Genomic DNA, 20656 nt, shown 5'->3' with positions numbered 1-20656 from the left:
GATCAACACACTACACTCCACAGCCACCTGAGAACCTGTTGAAATGGCATGGCTTTTAAGGTAATGTTCGTAGATTTTCCTTTTCCAGTGTTTTATGGTTAAAGGGTGTTTGGTTATGTTTGCAAAGTTGAAGTCTTTGTAACTAGTACCGAAGATTTCTTCGAAATATGTTGCTGCTGTGCTTGCATTTGATTCAGTTTCTGGGGAAGTTTTCCTCTTGAGTTTTGCATGAAAGGGGTTTCTCTGTTGTAGCTATGAAGCTGCGTCTTGTGGCAATTAGAAGGTTGTTAATTGTTGGGGTGTTCGTTGTTGTGATAGTTGTCTTCCAATGTTGTTGGACAACGTATAAATCTCTGTTGGATGCTGATGGGAGCTCAGTGGCATTCCCAGTTGAAGTTTCCATTTCTGGAAATTCAGAAAACAAGGGTTTGTATAGATCCACAGAAAACAATGTCACGGTTAATCTCACTTTTTCCTCTCATTCAGAAGAATATGCTGCTGAGAAAGAAGCTGATTTGGACCATGAATTGGAATCTAAAAGGGGCATAAATTCAAGAGAGGAACACCTCCCCAATAAGGGTTCTAAATTGGGAAGTCATGATGATGCAATTGAAGATTTCACTAAAGAAAGATCTAAGTATGCAATTGTGGATAACAAACACGATATTCAACATAATGTGCAATTTGCATCTCATGAGATTCCTTCTGAGGACATTAAAATTCTAGATGCTGGTTTTAGCATGTCTGATGAGTTACTTGTTGGAAAAGAACCTTCCAATGCCAGTAGAATAGAGAGTGTGGATATGGAATCACAACTGTTGAAATCTCCTTTATCCATGTCGAATACCTCATCGAACATGAGAAAGTTGGTGTGGCCAACTTCAATGACACATATGAGCTCATTGCTTCAGAGTTTTAACTCTGCTTCTATGGTATGGATTTCAGCTTTTTGGTTCCAATTTGAGCCACCAGGAATCTTTATGGATCCTAATTTTCTTGTGTTATGTATTGGTGACAGAGGCCAAGGTGGTCTTCTAGACCAGACCGGGAACTCTTTTCTGCAAAACTAGAGATTGAAAATGCCCGTGTCATATCAAATTCTTCAGAACTCTATGCACCTGTTTTCCTAAATGTTTCCAAGTTTTCAAGGTATCCTTGCAATTCTTTTATGTTAAATGTTGAGCATTGTGTTAGAGTCTTTTACTTTTGTTCTTGTATTCTCTTCTCACCCTCTCCCTGTTTTTTTCCCCTCTTAAGCACATTTATGAATTTGTTCTTCAGGAGTTACGAACTGATGGAGCGCAAGCTCAAAGTTTTTGTCTATAGAGAGGGAGCAAAACCTGTATTTCATCAACCTAAGATGAGAGGAATCTATGCCTCAGAGGGTTGGTTTATGAAATTGATGGAAGGGAATAAAAGGTTCATTGTGAAAGATCCCCGAAAAGCTCATTTGTTTTACCTACCATTCAGTTCACAAATACTAAGAGCTACTCTTCCTAACCAGAAGCAGATGGAGCAATACCTTGAGAAATATGTGGACTTAATTGCAGGAAAATATCGATTCTGGAATAGAACTGATGGAGCCGACCATTTTCTTGTTGCTTGTCATGATTGGGTGAGCTTTTAATGCATCCCTTTTATTAGCATTAATGGAACATTTTCACAGGATAGTGCTGGTAAAATTCTCTTTTAAGATTTGGTGGAACAATGGACCCAACAAATAACAAACTTCGCTATGATAGATTTTAATTCATGACTCTGATATTCCGATAAGAAATAGACATTAATAGACCCAACAAATAACAAACTTCACTATGATAGATGATTCTGATATTCCGATAAGTAATGGACATTAATAGATCCAACAAATAACAAACTTCACTATGATAGATTTTAATTCATGACTCTGATATTCTAATAAAAAATAGACATTAAGCCTGATTCAACCTTATTGTGCAACTCCTTTTGATCTGAGCATCTTTTTCATAGAGTGGTTTAGTTATGTCATTGCTCATAGTTGTTGAATACTTGTTCTGCTCAGTCATGGAAGAACTTTCTCATGCTACAAAACCTATAACATCATATATTCCACATGTTTTACACAATAAATTTTGTAATTTGAAAATGTTCCACATAGGGCTTATCTATCTAGTGAAAAGGGACAATGTCGCCATGCTATATTACTTCAAGTTGCTGAATGGATATATGTTGTAGCTTGAGTTTTCTGCAATATTAACATAGTATGATGTACACAATTGCAGGCCTCCCAAATCACAAGGCAACGAATGAAAGGTTGTATTAGGTCTCTCTGTAATTCCAATGCTGCTAAAGGCTTCCAAATAGGGAAGGACACTACCCTACCTGTCACCTACATACACTCTGTGATGAATCCACTGAGAGAATTTGTGGGGAAACCTCCTTCAGAAAGGTCTATTCTGGCCTTTTTTGCAGGAAGCATGCATGGTTATCTCCGTCCAATTCTGCTGAAACACTGGCAGAATAAAGAACCTGACATGAAAATTTTTGGTCCAATGCCACGTGATTTGGAAGGTAAAAAACTGTATATGGAATACATGAATAGCAGCAAGTACTGCATATGTGCTAGAGGCCATGAGGTTCACACCCCAAGAATAATTGAGGCCATTTTTTCTGAGTGTGTGCCTGTCATCATATCAGATAATTATGTGCCTCCTTTCTTTGAGGTATTGAATTGGGAAGCTTTTTCTGTGTTTGTTCTTGAGAGGGATATTCCTAGTCTCAGAAACATACTTCTCTCAATCCCAGAAGAGAAGTACCTTGCACTGCATTTGGGAGTGAAGAAGGTTCAGCAGCACTTCCTGTGGCACAAAGTTCCTGTTAAGTATGATTTGTTTCATATGATTCTTCATGCAATATGGAACAATAGGCTTTCTCAGATCAGACCCAGGTGATGATATCATTGATGTGAATAAGTTACTTGAAAATTTGTAGAATTCAGCTTGAAAAATTACAGAAATGGTGGACTGAACAAATTAATTGCAGAAAGTTATTTCTGATGTTTTCAATGTGTCATAAGGCTTATGAACCCAAGCTGCACTATGCATAAAAAAGTTATTAATATTAATATATCTGTATAATGTTCAAAAGAATTAAGGAATGTCAGAAAAATATATGAATATCAAAATATTTATATCATGCTTCAAATGATAAGATATTCTTAAGAACACAGTAGAGTTAACTATGATGTAGACCTAAAACTTAGATGAACAAAATCTTGTTAACTGCTACTACTTCATGTACGGGCTTTTTTGTTATGCACCCACATTATTACTAACTGCATTTTATGGTATTAGAAAAAAAAAACTTAAACACTCTATTAAATGCAGCACATCGGTGTTGCTTGAAATTATGCGGGTGCAGGAAGAAAAATTATTTGCTTTGACATATAGAAAGCCCAACACAAGCTTTTTTGTGACCTGTGCAAACATTGAAGGCAAAAGTGTCAATTTTATGAAAGGAACTAAATAGATTATAGACCTTGGTTGGTTCAGATACCTAAAATTATTTTTTGTCGTTTCAAATTGATTTTTTAAAAGTAATGAAATGATGTAAAAATATTTTTATATAAAAGGAAAATAGGGTTCGAAATAATGTGTGGGTTGTACTAGAGTCCGTAGAGTGTACATACTAAGGAATCGTAATTGACAAGACTAATTCCATAAGTGCCCTGATTGCATTTATTTCTAATTGTACTACAAATGTTTTTGGGCCCATAGTACAGTCACATATTTTTCTTTTTTTAGTGTACATTAAATCACGTAAGAGAGTAAAAAAAACAAGAATCATAATCTCATTTTCTTTTAAAATATAGAAAAAAGTTGTTTGACACCATTTAACGACCATTTGATAACTTGTATAAAGGTAAAATAGTTTTAACAAAAGTTAACTTCTGTATCTTTAGATAAAAGAGAAAATAAATAGTTATGAGAAATAGTGTCAAATGATAATAAAAAAATGGTGTCAAAAGTGTCCTAAAATATAATCAAATTTTAAAATTATCCAAAATTTGCCACATATAAAAATTTATGAGAATATTTGAACAATGGGACAAAATGCTAATTTAATATGAAAAATACTTTAAAAATACAATTAATTTTCTAATTATATTTTCAATCTTCATTTCTTTTTCCACCTTCCCTTTCTTTTAATAACAACCAATTTATTGCTTTCTTCTTCTTCCTTCCTCTTTCTGGTCCCTTTTTCTATTATTTCTTCTGTTTCTTTGTTCATTTATCACCAACTAAACATCAAACATATAAATAGTCAAAACATTGTCCAAGTTCACCAACAAATTTTGCTCACCAACGTTTATTTAAGACTGGTTTTAGGAACAATTTGAAACATTTTTTCATTCCCTAACATAAGGTTACACCATAGATTTCCATTTATAAGTTTGTGTTGTGCTCAAGCATATACACTCAGAATTAACAATAGAATAAATGCTAAGGTGCGGTATTTAGTTTATAATGTTTTAAATCAAGGAACTTTCGTACATTCATGCAAACAAATAGCTTCAACCACAAACAAAATTAAATTCTATAGTATATTTTTTGATGAAAATTTCATGACAGACTAAAAATATCGTAAATTTATAATACACACGTGAGTATAAACTTTATTTTACAATTTAGTTTTGTAAAATTGAGTTATACTTAAAATTTATATAGTAATACAACATCAACATTGTCTCAAATATATCTTAACAAGGTTTTGTTGTTTGTTAGACTTATGATATTAATATTAGATTATGAATACAAAATAGATTATAAGAAGCGTCAAATCATCGACATAATAAATTATTCCAAATATTAAAAACAGTTCCTAATAACAAATAGTATGCAGAAGCGTACTTAATTAGTAATTAAGAATAATATAGATGATAAGTGATACTTAATCTTCCAAATAGAATCAATGAAAGATTAAAATTGTTTAGGTGCTAAGACAATATGCTCTTTTTCTGGTAGGTTTTTCCATAACGCATCTTACATATGTGTTTTCTTCTCACAAAATCGACTAATGGGATATCAATTTTATATCCTTAACAACAGAGACCAGGGACCTCTCAACAAGTTACTCAATACTTAAGTCCACCAAAAACCATTAATTGAACAATCCAACCCATTACGAACCGTTCATCAGAAACCCAATATGTATTATCTATAAAATTAATGATATTTACTAATAATACAATTTATTAATTAATATTAATCCACAATAATAATAAAATAGAAAATAATAATCTTATATAATAAAATTATATAAAATACAACTATTAATTGTTATCGAACTATTCATTTATATATAATCTTGTACTTGATAGATATACGTCTGAGAAATAAAATAAAATAAAAATTTGATTATTTTATATAATAAAAAAAGTGAAAAATAAAAATAGTTATTATACTAATATTTCCCTTCAACCCTCCAAAAAAAGCATAAATATTTGAGAAGTTGAGGAAGAATGAAGATGCGTATTTAATGCAAAAAAGGGAACAGATCCATTAACATTTACATATGTACAATATTCAATTCGATTCACCAATTCATATGTACGCAGTTATTGAAGTTCAGAATTTGGTTTATAGTGTTTCATCATCCATAAAAAGAGAACATACTCGTCGTTTTTTGCTTCAGAGAATGAAAAGAGAAAAAAATGATGAATAATGTGTAAAGAGTTTGAAAATAGATTATAATTAAATGAGTTGTGAAGAAATACGTCTAAATGAGGAAAAATGAGTACCTTTTTTCAGATTCCTGTTTATGTATTATGGAATATATTTTATTTTATTTCTGTCTTCATAACTATATGTTATTATAATTCACTATTTTATTCCCTTTTTTCTATGTTTTTTTTTCTCTCTGTCAAATAAATCATTAATGAGTTTTGGAAGGTTGGTATTTTTCTTCTCTTTTTTTTTCTAAGACTGCATAGATACAATAACTTACCTATACACATATTTAAAGAATTATATAAAATAATTAGACAGTTTTTTTACATAAATATATTTTTACAACTATTTTTTGTATAATTTTTTTAAAATTAGAATACTTTATTCTTTATAAGCTAAAAATAATTTTATCATCGGACAAAAAATAATAATCATTCTACATTTGGATTTATAAATTTTTACTGAGTTTTAATATTATTTATAATACATCTGATTTTAATAGATTAATAAAAAGGAATGATATATTTTAAAATGTCAATTTCAAATTTACATTACAACACAAAAACCAACCTATTAAAGAAACCAAATTCCTCATTCTACATAAAAGTAACTTATAACCTGTCTCATTGATGATAACTTTTTAACCTTTTAACTCAAGATAATTACTCCAAACATTTCATGATTTATAATTATAAGTAAACATCTTGTTCTCACACTATCAAATTTTTATATTTAATTTCTTCAACTTTATACTCTTTTGAGTTAATTATGAAATTATTATTTTTATATATTTAATTATATGATTCACTTTGATTTTTACAATTTTTTTTACTTAATTGAGTAAATATAGTTAATGTGAACTATTAAGTTAAATTGATCTTAACATTGTTCAAAAAGTGTCACACATTAAAATCTAAGTCATTTTCAACCTTGAGACCCATATGGTTTAACATGTAACATTTCATATTTTTGACACATGACATTTTGCAAACAATTTAACAAAAGACACATTTCAAATGTCGTTAAATTTAATAAGTTTTAAATATATTTAATTTGGTCTATTCGATTAAATTGATGTTAACACTATTTAAAAGATATCTGTGTCAAAATCCAAGTCATCTTTTACCTTATGATCCATTTGATCTGACATATGACACCTTTTAGATTTTGACACGTAACATCTTTTAAAAAGTTCGAAATTGGACACCTTCCAAATATCGTCAATGCCAATTTAATAGAAGTGATCAAATTGACTATATTTAAAAAAGTATTGGAACTTAATTGATTAAAAAAATATAACCAGATCAAAATGAATCATAAACTTAAAAATAGAAACCAAATTATTAATTAAATGTACTATTTTTCAACTTGTGGTTGGTTACTGTTAAGGAGTAGACTTTGAACCTAACTCAACCCCACAAAACTCATTAAGGTGAGGTTTGCACCAACATGTATAGTCTAAATTGGTCTTATCTATAGTCGATGTGAGACTTTCTACACACTCCCTCACAGGTATATACATCTTATGCATTGGAGTAACATTATGAGTAATCCAATAGTGGCCCGATGGCGGGTCGAATAGTAAACCCAACAAACAATAAATTTTGTTGAGATAGGCTCTAACTCATGACTTTGATACCATGTTAAGAAATAAATTTTAAACCTAACTCAATCCTTCAAAACCATCTTGTAGGATTAGATTTTCACCGATATATATATTATAAATCGGTGTTATCTCTGATGAATGTAATGTAAGACTTCTAAACATTACTATTAACAAACACGCACATAACTAAATGGATGATTGATATTGTTTTAATGTTTTAAGAATTGATTGTTTAATAAAAGAGGGCATTAATTTGAGTGAAGAAAATTTCCTTTTGTGTAAAAGTTTGAAAGAAGATGTAGAAGAAATGGCATGACTATTAGTAGCATGTGGTTGTAGTAAGGGGAAGCCTTGTTGAGAGTGGCAGTGATGGAGTTGCATGTGAATGGCAATGGCATCTATCAAAAAAAAAAATTAAGAGGAAAATGAAAGCCAATAACCAAATGGCTCCACTCATTTATGAGATTAAATTTTTGGGTCCTTCTTAGTACATTACCTTTCTCTTTCTCCCATTGCATCCTCAACTCAGTTTCAAACCACTAATCATTTTCACAATCCATATCTCAATCAACAAAAAAAAAATCTTCTATTTTACTACTTTTATTGTGGTAAAACAATTTTATTGTAACTTCTTTATTTATATGATTGAAAAAAATATCACATAATCTTGTAAGATTTTGTATGTGTCAGATATATTAAGAGATGTGAAACAACTGGTCCTTACATTGGATTAACTGGTTAAAGGATTATCAAGATATTTTTAATCATTTAAAATTATACTTGATCAAATATTTAAAAATATATATGTGCTTAAAAAAAGCTTGAAATAATTAATTATATTCTAATATAGTTTATTATACAATAAGTATGTGAAAACTAGGTTTGTGCAGATTAATCGATTAAATGGGTATCTTTAAAAACCATTTTTGAATAAAGATAATTGATTATTTTTATTACAATCTATGATTTCATAACCATATTTAAAAAAGTACTAATTTCAGCTTCATAATTTACTCATCATAAAACAAATTTTCTACTCAAAATCATTATAGAGGAATCCAACTTTTACAATTTTATACTACTATGTGAAGAAACTTTACGAATGTTACGAGAACATAATAAACAAAGTGAATATGCCTTTTGGCTTTTAACTTTTTGTTTTGCAAACAAAAGTAACACTGTTTCAACCTTTTTTAATTTATTATTTGAATAATAATAACTTTTTTATCACATAAAAAAAGCTCTATTTAACTTAAAATTTCTTTTTTGTGCCTTTTTTCATCATTTTTAGTCGTCGAACTTTTCAAAGAAATATTCATCTAGTATTTAATAAATTTTGTTTATTGTGATGTAAAACTAAAACAATCGTACTTATTTTATTAATATTAACAAATTATTATATTTTATATAGAGTTCTCAGGGAAGAAGATAAAAAAATAATAGAAGAAGTATTTCTGAGAATAATTAAAGAGTAGGACCACAGGAATTTATATGATACATACCATTAACCATAATTATGTTCGAAGAAATTAATACGGATCATATATATCCTATCCGATTCCGCGGGTTTTAATCAATTGTTCATTTATTGAGAAACTTTCAAATAACACAAATGATTTCAGCAATAATATTTATCTATAACTTTCTTGTTATAAAATATGTTATCCTATAATTAGGGATGCTAACGAGTGGATAGTAACTTCATACTCGTTCCGCTTTATAAATATTTGTCTCGTATTTGTATCTATATTTATGTGGATATCTGTTGTGCGGGTACCGGCATATTTGTTTAATATTCACGGATATTTGTCAGTATTTATAGAAAAATAATTTAATATTTAACGACATATTTAACCATACATTCAAATAAAAATACAATGCATAACATTTATAAATTTTAAACAAAATGCAAATAACTCAATTAAACAGTGTTGAATGACAGTTTACAAATAAATGAAGATTTTTTGAAACTAATAGATAAAAAATAACACATTCAAAAATCAATGTGTTAATGTTTTAATCATGTTTTTTTTATTTAATTTAAATTAAAGTATAACAGGTATAAATATTCACAGGTACAAATACTATAATACCCATACCCGTCCTATTATATGCAGGTATAAAAAGTATTCGTCCCCGTTATTCACGGGTATTCGTTCATTTTCTATCTATTATATGTTTTATTTCCAGATATATGCGGGTGAATTTTTTTTAACATTCCTTAATATAATAGTATATGGAATATAAAATCTATTTATAGTTAAATTTTTTATAGATAAAATAATTGAGTATCATATTTAAAATCAATTACTTTTAAACTATTTTTTACTTCCTTACATAATCAAACAGAAAATATTTATTTATTTTTTTAAAACCGATAAAGCATATCATTATTCCAAATATTTTAAATTTATAATTTAGGTAAATTTTTTCGAAATGTCTCAAAAGGGAAAACGAAATATATTGCTTCATAAACTAAAACTAACTATTAAATAATTCAATATAAAGGAATTTCTACAATTATAGTTTTGCATAAATTAATCTCCAATTACAAAATACTTACGTGTCAATAAATTTATCTAAATTTGTAACGCTTCAATTAGAAAATGACAATAAGATATAAATAACAAAACTTTTTTTTTAACAGTCACTCACTTAATTATTGATTGAAATTTTTAAAAGTACACCTGTAAACCCAAATTATTTAAGAAACCTCACTCACTCATAAATCTCAATGAAACTGCACTAATAATAAAATATATATTAAAATAATATGTTAGGAAAAATATATTGTAATAAGAGCATGCATTAATAGGTTTTCAACTACAAAAGTACTGCAGTAGATATTCCATTTTTAAGGCTTACTCCATTACAGACCCATTAAATTTGGAAACATATATAAACTTCCAATAATATACAATGCAATAATAAGGTTAGGTATATATATATATATATATATATATATATATATATATATATATATATATATATATATATATATATATATATATATATCAATGGATTGCTATTTTACCTCATTTAAATATCCATAATATATTTCTTATGAAACAAAGATAACATTGTTATTATTCTTGCAAAAGTTCAAATTTCATAAAGTTTTGGATATGAAAAAAATAAATTAGAAAGCAACAATCATATTTAGGCAAACCAATTAAATTGTGTTTATTTTGCTATGTCCACCAAGTAAAAATATAATTGAAAGAGAGTATACAATAGTTCACAATTCAAGTAATATCACCAAATTAAATCAATATATTAGAAAGTCAAGTGAGAAATCACGATCCAAGAATTACAAAATGTGATAAATGCATTGATATAAAACTAATCTAAATTATTACAACTTGACCTTAATTAAATTATTACAAGAAATGATATAATGAAAAATAATACTATGTGAGATAGAAAAGAAGGATATGCCCAATATCTTCAAATTTAAAAAAATGTAATATTTGATGATAAATTAGACTTTAGATTACAGGTCGAATCCATCAATTCACTTCAATCACTTATATATTATATTATTTTAAAAATACATATATACATTAATATTATATTTATAAATTAAATTTAAATTATTAATTATAATAAAATAATTGTAAAAATAATAATTATTTTAATTTATTTAGTTTAAAATATTAATTAATTAATTAATTAATTAAAAAATACATACACAGATTTTAAAAATACAAAATAAAAAAAAAAGTTTAATTGATGGGCTGAATTAGTACGAATTATAACCAACTCCTAATAAATTTGTTTAAACTTTCAATTATTTTTATTTTCCATTTTATATCCCCAAACTTTTAAATGGAAATTAGTAGATTTTATAGATTTAATTTTCTGAATGCAGTGTGCATGATTTTATCATACTAGCCTTTAGTTGAAAGAAACCTTATATCTTTAAAACGTCAGTGAATTCGTATTATATAATTTTATTTTATAAGTAAAGGTTAGTCGTTAATTTTGTTAGTATTAGGAGTTAAATTTACAACTTCTCATTTACTCTTTTTCAAACTATTCAAACCAACCTTAAATATTTTAAATGTTAGTAGAATGAGTTAAATTCACAAGCTTTTTTATTCTTCCTTTAGACTTTTACCATTAAGTTAACTTATAGCTTCCAATATGTAATTTTATTGGCCATGATCAATTTGGTTTAAGTCTTATCTTGGTAAAAGTTGAGTTCATATTCCCAACCAACAAGTTTTGAAGAATGAAGACTTAAGTGAAAAATGACCTAACCAAATTGTCTAGCACCCAACCTGAGTTTGCACCCGAATCTATAAATAAATACGAACCAACCTATCTTTGACATGGCTTTTTATTGGTCTGTTAGGACATGCTATGACTTTTTGGACCTAAAATTTAAATTTGGTCATTTGGGTTCCGATCCGATGCTTGAAGATGAATGGTACGCCTAAAGGTCAATCTAAAGTTTAGGTGAGAAAATTGGGCCTAAGTTCGTTATCTGAATAAATGACATTTTATTAACAAATATCATAGTATACGAGATACATTGTGTTTCATTATTATCTTTGTATTTTGTTATTATTTTTTATTTTATGTAATTGAAATATTCTCTTATTATCCAAAGAATAAACGATTTGTAAATCACTTCATCTTTAAATATAAGAGCACTCTCATAGTTAAGAAACAAAACTATATTAAGAAAAAATAGTCATAGAGATGTCAAAGCGAGTCTGGTCTAACGGGTTGGTCCGTCCACCAACCTAACTTAAAAGGATGGGTTGGGTTAGGTGAATGAATCCGTGAAGTCATTGTACGGATTTGTGCAGATTGCATGGATTTGTGCGGACCAACCTACAACCCGTCTATACCTCGTTCATGTGTTGCTACTTTTGTTTTCCTCAACCAATTTTTATTTTCATTTATGTGTTCGTAATCAAGAAACACCAAGACAACCCTTTATCAATCATCTCATCTTTTTGTACTAGGTGTATAACCAAAATCAAAAACATACCATGCACTCACAAACACAAATGTGAAATGCGAGAGCTGCCACCACCACTATCCATAACACATCATTAATTAGCCAACATTACCATGCGAGATTAGGAGAGCAGGTGCACACGAAGCCACACCAAGAAGTGCAAGGAACATCGAGATTAAGAAAGGAAGCGCACGGCGATTTCAACAACGGCAATCCTGATAGAGAGGAAGGAGGCAATGATTCCCTTGATTTTGTCTTAATTTTGATGATTTTGTTTTGTAGTTTTTTAATCTTATTTTAATTTGATTTGTGATTATGTTGATTGTTTTGAGCTATACATATATTCAGATTTTGGTTTCATTATTGATTTTTTGGATTTTTAGAGTTTTTTACTCTAATTGTTTCTTACTCAAATTTGAGTTTTTAGGATTGTCTGCAAAATTGACATATTTGTCTCCTAACTTGTTCAATTACAAGAAGAGTTTGATTTTTTAAGTTATTTTTATTATAAAGTTCAATTTGACTTTTTTTAGACTATTAACAAATCAGACTAAAATATGTTAAAATAAGGGGTTTTATTACCCTTTAATTAGTACCTTAGATAGTAATTAACTTTGAATCAAAAGAATTCACTTATTCTTCTATTTAACCATCTCGGATGACCATAAAATGTTATGTTTTGATAGCACTCGTTACACCTTAAAATGCAATTGGTCCAAATAATATTCACTTGCTTTTTTTTTACTATTTTTATTTTTTATAATCGTTGCAATACAAATATATATGTGTACCTAAATTAGTACACGTCTCATTTTCTCTGAAATAATCTCTTCTTGAGGAGACTTCTAGTTTACTCATTTCTTTTAAAATAATGATATATAATACATGTCCTCTTTCCTCACCAATTATATTATTATATTGGATTTTGGCTAATATAAAATTAAATTGAGGTACGACTATTATTGCTGGGTCCATATATATATATATATATATATATATATATATAAAAGTATAAATATCTACTGTCAGTTTTATTATAAAAACTAAATAATCTGAGTATTTAGAAATCAAATTTGCTATTGATTATACATGTAAAATTCTAATTTTGAAATGTGGATTTTGTTAAATGTTTCTTTTGGAAAAGGTAAGCTTGTAGTAAAATAAATTATACAAATAAATTAATTATAAAATTTAACATGATCTATCAATAAGATATAAACAATTTCTTTATCTAAGCATATTTATAAAAATAAAACTACCTTTAATAGATAAAAGCATATTTTCATACACATAATCACACTTTCGGCTTAATTACCTTCAAGTTCCCGTATTTAATTAACTTCTGTTAAATTGGAATCACTTCAAAACAAGAAGTAAAATTAGTAAAATTTTGTAAATATTTTGACAAGTTTCAACTTCTAATAATAAGCGAGTTGAAAAAAGTCTAAGCGATGATGTTTTAATAATATTTATTCTTTACTTATGCAAAAACAAGACTGAAAGCTGATATGATTATATATGCAAATTCATCTTAATACTAAATTTTAAATAAAAAAAAAGTATTTTTTTTTAATTAAAATAAAGTCAAAGTAAAATCAATACTCACAAATTTAGGTTTAATTTTTGTCTATGCAAAATATGGTACAAGAGAATAATAAGTGACTTTAAAATGTAAACATTGCCCCTGTTTTTTGTTCCCTTTATAAGACCCCTATGATACATGAACAAAAGAGGAATACACAGAGTAAATTTAAACTCCAAAAATTTACTTTCATAGTATGAAGCTTGTTCCTCTTCTTCTTATCAGTTCTATCTCTGCAACTGCAACAACATGAACCCTAACCAGAAAAACACTCCATAACAGTTCCTTATAGCTCTTAAAATCTCTCCCCACCCCACCCTTTTGGTACATAGCTTCAATATATACAATGCCACCGACATAGTTTACAATATATTATTTAACTAACATGACATAATCTTAACTAATTAATTCTACTACCACAACACTAACAATGGGAAGTGTTTTCTTTTCTTCTTTTCTTTGAGAGGGGACAAAAAAGGTGGCTACATAGGATCGTCTTCGCGTATAATAATAATAACAATGTGTGTAATGTGTCGAAAGAAGTATAGAAGCCATGAAGGGTAAATTAGTGATGTTTTTCACGGTGTTTTGCTGGTGTAGTAGAAAGCTTAGAGAATGGGACAATAACAGTATCCCTATGCCACAAAAGGGTGATAGGTGAAAAGGGAAAACCAAAAACAAAACAACATAACTCGTAACAAATATTTAAGATTAAATTTAGTTTCAGTGATTTTTACTGTTTGGTTCTCCCAAGATACAGACAAGAGAAGAAGAGTGTAAGAGTTATAGATATATAAATATTAGGCGATGGCATGGCATGCCATGAAAACTGTGGAGAAAGGAGTGCCAGGCTGTGAGTGAGGTATTGTTATTATTATTATTATTATTCATGAGGGTTGTGTTGTGTTGTGTTGTGACCTTCCTTCATCCTTCGGCACCTCCAAACAAATTAACTATAAAAATGTTAGAAGCAACCTTAGTTATGGAAGTAGCATGTTTATGTTGGCATAGATAACCTTGTTTGTTTGATGATGGGGTTTTGAAAGCAGAGCCATTCGTGTGGGTCTCTGAAGGGTCCTTGCTTACGTACATAACCCCCCACGTTTTCTTTTCTCTTCCCAATTAATTTTCCCTCTTCTTCTCTTTTCTCTCCCTCTACTAAAACCCCCTCTTTTCCCTCAAACTCTCTTCATCTCACTTTCCTTGTTACATTTTCTCACTCTTTCATCGCACACACTGTGTCACTGTCATAGGGACATTGTTACAAACATCAAACCAAGAACAGCAACAAAGAAAGTTCTATTCTTTTTAACATGGTCGACCCAGCACCCTCCTCGGAATCAGAGACAAGAAACGCCGTTGGTTCTGGTTCTGGTTCTGTTTCTTCGCCGTCATCGTCATCGTCCAGTTCCAAGAAACGAGGTAGAAGCAGCGACAACAATGGTAGTAGTAACGACGGCAAGCATTCGGTGTACAGAGGAGTCAGAATGCGGACGTGGGGGAAATGGGTGTCGGAAATCCGCGAGCCGCGGAAGAAGAACCGAATCTGGCTCGGCACCTTCGCCACCGCCGAGATGGCGGCGCGTGCGCACGACGTGGCGGCGCTCACCATAAAGGGCTCCTCGGCCATCCTTAACTTCCCCGAACTCGCCGCCTCCCTGCCGCGCCCCGCCTCCAACTCCCCCCGCGACGTGCAGGCCGCCGCCGCCAAGGCCGCCTCCATGGAGGCGCCTCCCCGGACCCCTCCCTCCCCGCCCGCAGCGCCGGAGGACGACCTCGGCGAGATTGTGGAGCTGCCGCCGCTGGGGTCCAGCTTCGACTCGCCCGACCCGAATACGGAGTTCGTGTTCCTCGACCCGGATGAAGGGTGGCCCTATCCTCACCCGTGGTGCCACGGCATTTATGACGGTGGGTACTTCATCGGTGACATGAACATGAACATGGTTTCAATGCAAGAGTCAGAAAGCATGGTTCTTTCCTTGTGGCCTTGAACTCAGGCAACAAACAAATTATTACACTAATGCTACCCATTGAAGTATGGTTTTTTTTTTCTTCATATTTTTGTGTGTGGTATTTAGTTCATCATCGTGTTTGTTTTTCTTAAAGTATCTGGTAAAAAAAAAAATTCGATTTTTCAGGCTCATGTATATGGAATAGAAAAATAATATCTATTGACCTGCCAAAATCGATACAATATATCGAGAAATTATACCATAATTCTCGATTAGGAACTTTAGGTTCAACAATTTTCATTATTTTTGTATTTTTTTTCCTTTTATTTTCTTTTCCTGAATTGCATAGTACTTATTTATCATATGGGCCCTTCGGCAATTTTTTCCTTTCAAGGGTCATAATATATGAATATTTTTTTGTTTCTTGCTTGTAATTACTCTCTCTATTCTTCATCTTCCTCTTCTGGTTTGTTACGAGCTTCATACACAAAAACAATGGTGGTAGGTGATTGGTGTTCTGGTTTCATAATGATGACGATAATGACGATGGAAATGCAGCGAAAGATACGTGTAGAAAGTTGTTCTAAGCTTACATTATATAGTTCTGCTTTTAGAGGACAAGAATAAAGGTTAAAGGAAGATTCTCCATTGGATTTTTATTTTTATTTTTTTTATTTTTACAGCTCATTCTTCCTCTTTTCATTGTTTTTTTGGTTTCTCTGTTTTCAGAAAATGACCCTCTTGACGGTAACAAAATTACAAGTCTACATCGTATATGTATGATCGAATAAAACAACAACCATAATAATTATTAATGTACTACGTGCACCCTTCCTTTTTTTTATAATGTTTTTCCAAACAGAATGAAGCTTCGAACACAAATTCAACTCATGGAGTCATGGTACATACAGCTAGCAATGAAGTGATGATGCTGTTCTACACACGCAACCTCAAACTTCATGTTTTTCATTTTCCTTATTGCAAATTCAAACTTTCTGCAAAAAGTAAAAAAAAAAGTGAATTTTCCTATTTTTTTACTTGTTAAGAAAAAAAAGATAAATTTTTATTCCGTCCCATGTTAGGATATTTTACATTATTTAATATGATGCGATGATTTGATTATTATAAATATTGATGGCAGGTAGCAGGAGTTTAATGAATATATACTTAATGGTATCACTATTTGACTAAAAGTATTATTGCATTAATATTATATGGAACTATTGGAACTAACGTATATTCCATTTTAATTGCGACTTTAGCCTTAATATACTGTGGTAGCTAGTTACTTCTAGATGCAATAATAATAATTTAAAGGCATGATACATGTGATTGATTTTTTGATGATATCATGTTATTGATTTTATATTTTGTGTCGTAAATAAAAGAAATGATGGAAGAAATCTAAAGAAATAAAAAAAGAAAGAAAAAAGTAAAAACAGTACTTTTTCCCCTTTTCTACATGATTTATATATGCACCTGACTTTAGTGGCGGTGTGGGGTTGTAATAGCTCTTTCTAGTGACAGTTTATTTTGATGGCATTGTTGTGACGCGTGTGGATGTATGTTTATGATGTCTACACTTTACAATATGGTCAAACACACACAAATTCAAGCTTGAATCATAAAGTAACACTGATAGCTGCAATCAAAAGTTGTAGTACATACACATAAATTTATATATATATATATATATATATATATATATATATATATATATATATATATATATATATATATATATATATATTTAATTAATCGGATGATACCCACTTTCGTTCAAATATGTCAGTTTGATATCCATTTTTAAAAATGTGTCAATTTAGTTTCAATTTTTGAAAAAAATATTTTAATCAGATATCTTTCGGACAAAAATTACTAAAACTGTTAACTTAATTCGTGACTTTTACCATTAAATTTTGATATAAATATCAATACTTAATTTTATAAGTCATTTTAAATATCAATACCGTTAACGGTGTTAATAATTTTTTGTTAAAAAGGAAACATCTTTTCAAAAGTTGACACTCAATTTTAACATCTTTTTAAAAGTAGATATCAAATTGACACATCTAAATAAAAGTGGGTACCATCCAACTAATTAAATATATATATATATATATATATATATATATATATATATATATATATAATATTATATCAGTGTGGTGGATCACCACATTTTATTTTATTTTCTTTCTTTTCCATGGTTGCATGTATGGTTCTCAATGAGCCAGAGTTGTGTCTGCTCTAATATTGTCAGTGTGACTGATGTTTCTTGTAAAATCATATAAATGAGAGAATAATTCTTTAACATCATATATTTTTCTATTATTGTTGGACTTTGTTAGAAGCTATATAAAGTTATATACATGAGTAAAATTTACTGAAGCTAAAGTGTGATTATTGCCTTTTTAATAAATTTTAATGGCTGTGGAAAGTATGAAATTACATGGTCACGTATTTAAATTATTATGAGAAAATTATTAAATAATTACCAAATTTAAAAATCAAAAATAATTAGTTATTAAGTATTTTAATATAAATTAAAAACTATTAATATTTAAAATCATCTTTATTATTAATAAAAAAATATAATAAACTTATTATAAATTAAAGTTTAAATTAATTTCTATTATTATATATCAAAGTTTTAACTACTAACTTTAAGTTATTTTCTATTTTTAGATTAGTGATCAATTTAAAAACAACAATAAATAAACTAAAATATTAATAACTAATATTAGAAATTAATTTAGACTCTAATTTATAAATCAATTATAATTTTTGTTAATAATAAAAATTCTTTTAAAATTTAATAATTTTTAATTTATAAAATGGTGTCAAACATAATTGATTTAAATTTTATTATTATTTATTTTTTTAGTGAATAATTTATTTTACAAGAAAAAAAATTAAGTTCTATGTAAATTCACAATGATCACTATGATCATATCATTGTCACAAGTAATCTTCGTGTTGAAAAATCTAGATTTAAAATGTCTCTGGTAATTTAAATAAGAACAGTTTTAGTAATTCATTCTCTTACATATTTTTTTTCTTTTTTTTAATATTAAAACGTATAGAAAATATTATGAGTGAAATTCATGAACTAAATAAAAATATTATATATATATATATATATATATATATATAAAACAAATTTTACTTAATGGATAATGTGTTAAAGGACGTTATAGCATTTTGTTAAAAATTTCAACTAAAAAGGGATAAATTTATATAAATCACATCTTATAAATTGATTTTAAAATTTAATTAAATTCAAAATTTAGTTGTTAAAAAACAATATAAAAAATATTCTAAACCTATATGTTTGAGATACGTATATTTCTTCACTTATAAGTCAATTCTATAATATTAAGTCTTAATATTTATTTATCAAAAAAAATTATTATTAATTTTTTTTATGATGATATTTTCTTCTTCCTTTTTACTATCAAATTAATTCTTTCTCTTCTCTTTCTATCCATTTTATGATCTCTGGTTGACACAGAAAAATTAGGTTTGGTTATATAAGGCATAATAAACATCATATATGAACATTGTATTGTAGTACACTTTGGGTTGTGAATTTAAATTTAGATAGTTATTGTCATCAGATATGAGTTTATGGTTAGGAATTATAAGTATCCCAACCTAAATCACAGAAGCCACTGCACAAGTACATTTGATTCGAAAAAAAAAATAAATATAAATCATAGTTTTCAACAAGAAAAATAATAATAATTAAAAAAAATGTAACCTTAGACAACCCAAACTAATATACAAGAATCTCTTCCTTGTTTTCTCCAACCTAACGTGTGAAGAGAGGCATTCCCTTGATTTATGCAAATTTGCTTAATGCTGAAAATGCTGTGTTCACACCACTCACTTTATTAGGGAAAGTTAGCCTCTAAGAAATATTTAGGTTAGACTATATATATAAAACATGTGTGCATGTTATTTTTTATCAAAAATAGTCTAACTACGAGTTAAAAGTCCTACATTAAATAAAATAGAAGGAGTTAAACACTATATAAGAATAAAGGTTCATAACATCATTGTCTTAAAATTTTAGAATAAAAGTGGTATCAAATATTTTATATGTGTAAAACTAATGTCATATAATCATATAAAACTATAATCTCTCGACACATGTAAATGGGGTCATAAATGTATTCGTAATTTTTTTTTTCATGAGTATTCCCAGATGTTCAAATAAACAATTTTTCTTGCTTTGAATTATGAAAAGAAAAGAAAATCTATTTCCAGTACATGCAGTTGGTGGCAAAAAAGTAAAATAGTATTTGTGACTTCTTCTGGTAAGATTTTGGTCGATTTTCATCTACGATTTACTACAATAAATAGAAACGCAATTTATGATGTGGTGGTCTACTGCTAGAATCTTTGTGCTCATGAATATGTGAATACAGTAAGTTTTGGTAACCCTGAAAATTTAAAACTATACTATGAACGATCAAAAGCATTTAGCTTTACAGAGGCACATTTATTGTACACTCTTCATGAAAAAAAGAAAAAAAAGGAGAGGAGGAATAAATATAGTAAATATATACAATTTCACCGAATAAATATTAAAAAGTAGACTTTAAAATCTCTCAGGTCCATATATATATATATATATATATATATATATATATATATATATATATATATATAAAGTATGAGATTAGATAGTAATGGGTGGTTTGATTACATTTCGATAGCATATGGTACAATAGATTTAATAAAGAATAAAATTCTTCTAATAACATGTGACATAATAGACCGAATAAACAACAAATCTCGATAAACTCTAATTCATAATTTCGGTATCAT

General features: G+C 28.7%; 2 protein-coding genes across 2 annotated transcripts; both read left to right on the top strand.

Moving 5' to 3' along the window:
- On the top strand, positions 1 to 3039 carry LOC114181164 (probable glycosyltransferase At3g07620). The gene is made up of 4 exons (XM_028067522.1): positions 1 to 932; positions 1019 to 1149; positions 1282 to 1615; positions 2262 to 3039. Exons 1-4 carry the CDS (start codon positions 255 to 257, stop codon positions 2928 to 2930), a joined length of 1812 nt encoding a protein of 603 aa, XP_027923323.1. The 5' UTR covers positions 1 to 254; the 3' UTR covers positions 2931 to 3039.
- An 11658-nt stretch (positions 3040 to 14697) lies between these two features.
- On the top strand, positions 14698 to 16249 carry LOC114181471 (ethylene-responsive transcription factor TINY-like). The gene has a single exon (XM_028067938.1). It carries the CDS (start codon positions 15182 to 15184, stop codon positions 15857 to 15859), a length of 678 nt encoding a protein of 225 aa, XP_027923739.1. The 5' UTR covers positions 14698 to 15181; the 3' UTR covers positions 15860 to 16249.
- The last annotated feature ends 4407 nt before the right edge of the window (positions 16250 to 20656 follow it).

Source organism: Vigna unguiculata, chromosome 4 (genome assembly GCF_004118075.2).
Source record: "Vigna unguiculata cultivar IT97K-499-35 chromosome 4, ASM411807v1, whole genome shotgun sequence".
Lineage (NCBI taxonomy): Eukaryota > Viridiplantae > Streptophyta > Magnoliopsida > Fabales > Fabaceae > Vigna > Vigna unguiculata.
Note: the sequence above shows the minus strand (reverse complement) of the source record. Positions and strands in the feature narration are given on the sequence as shown.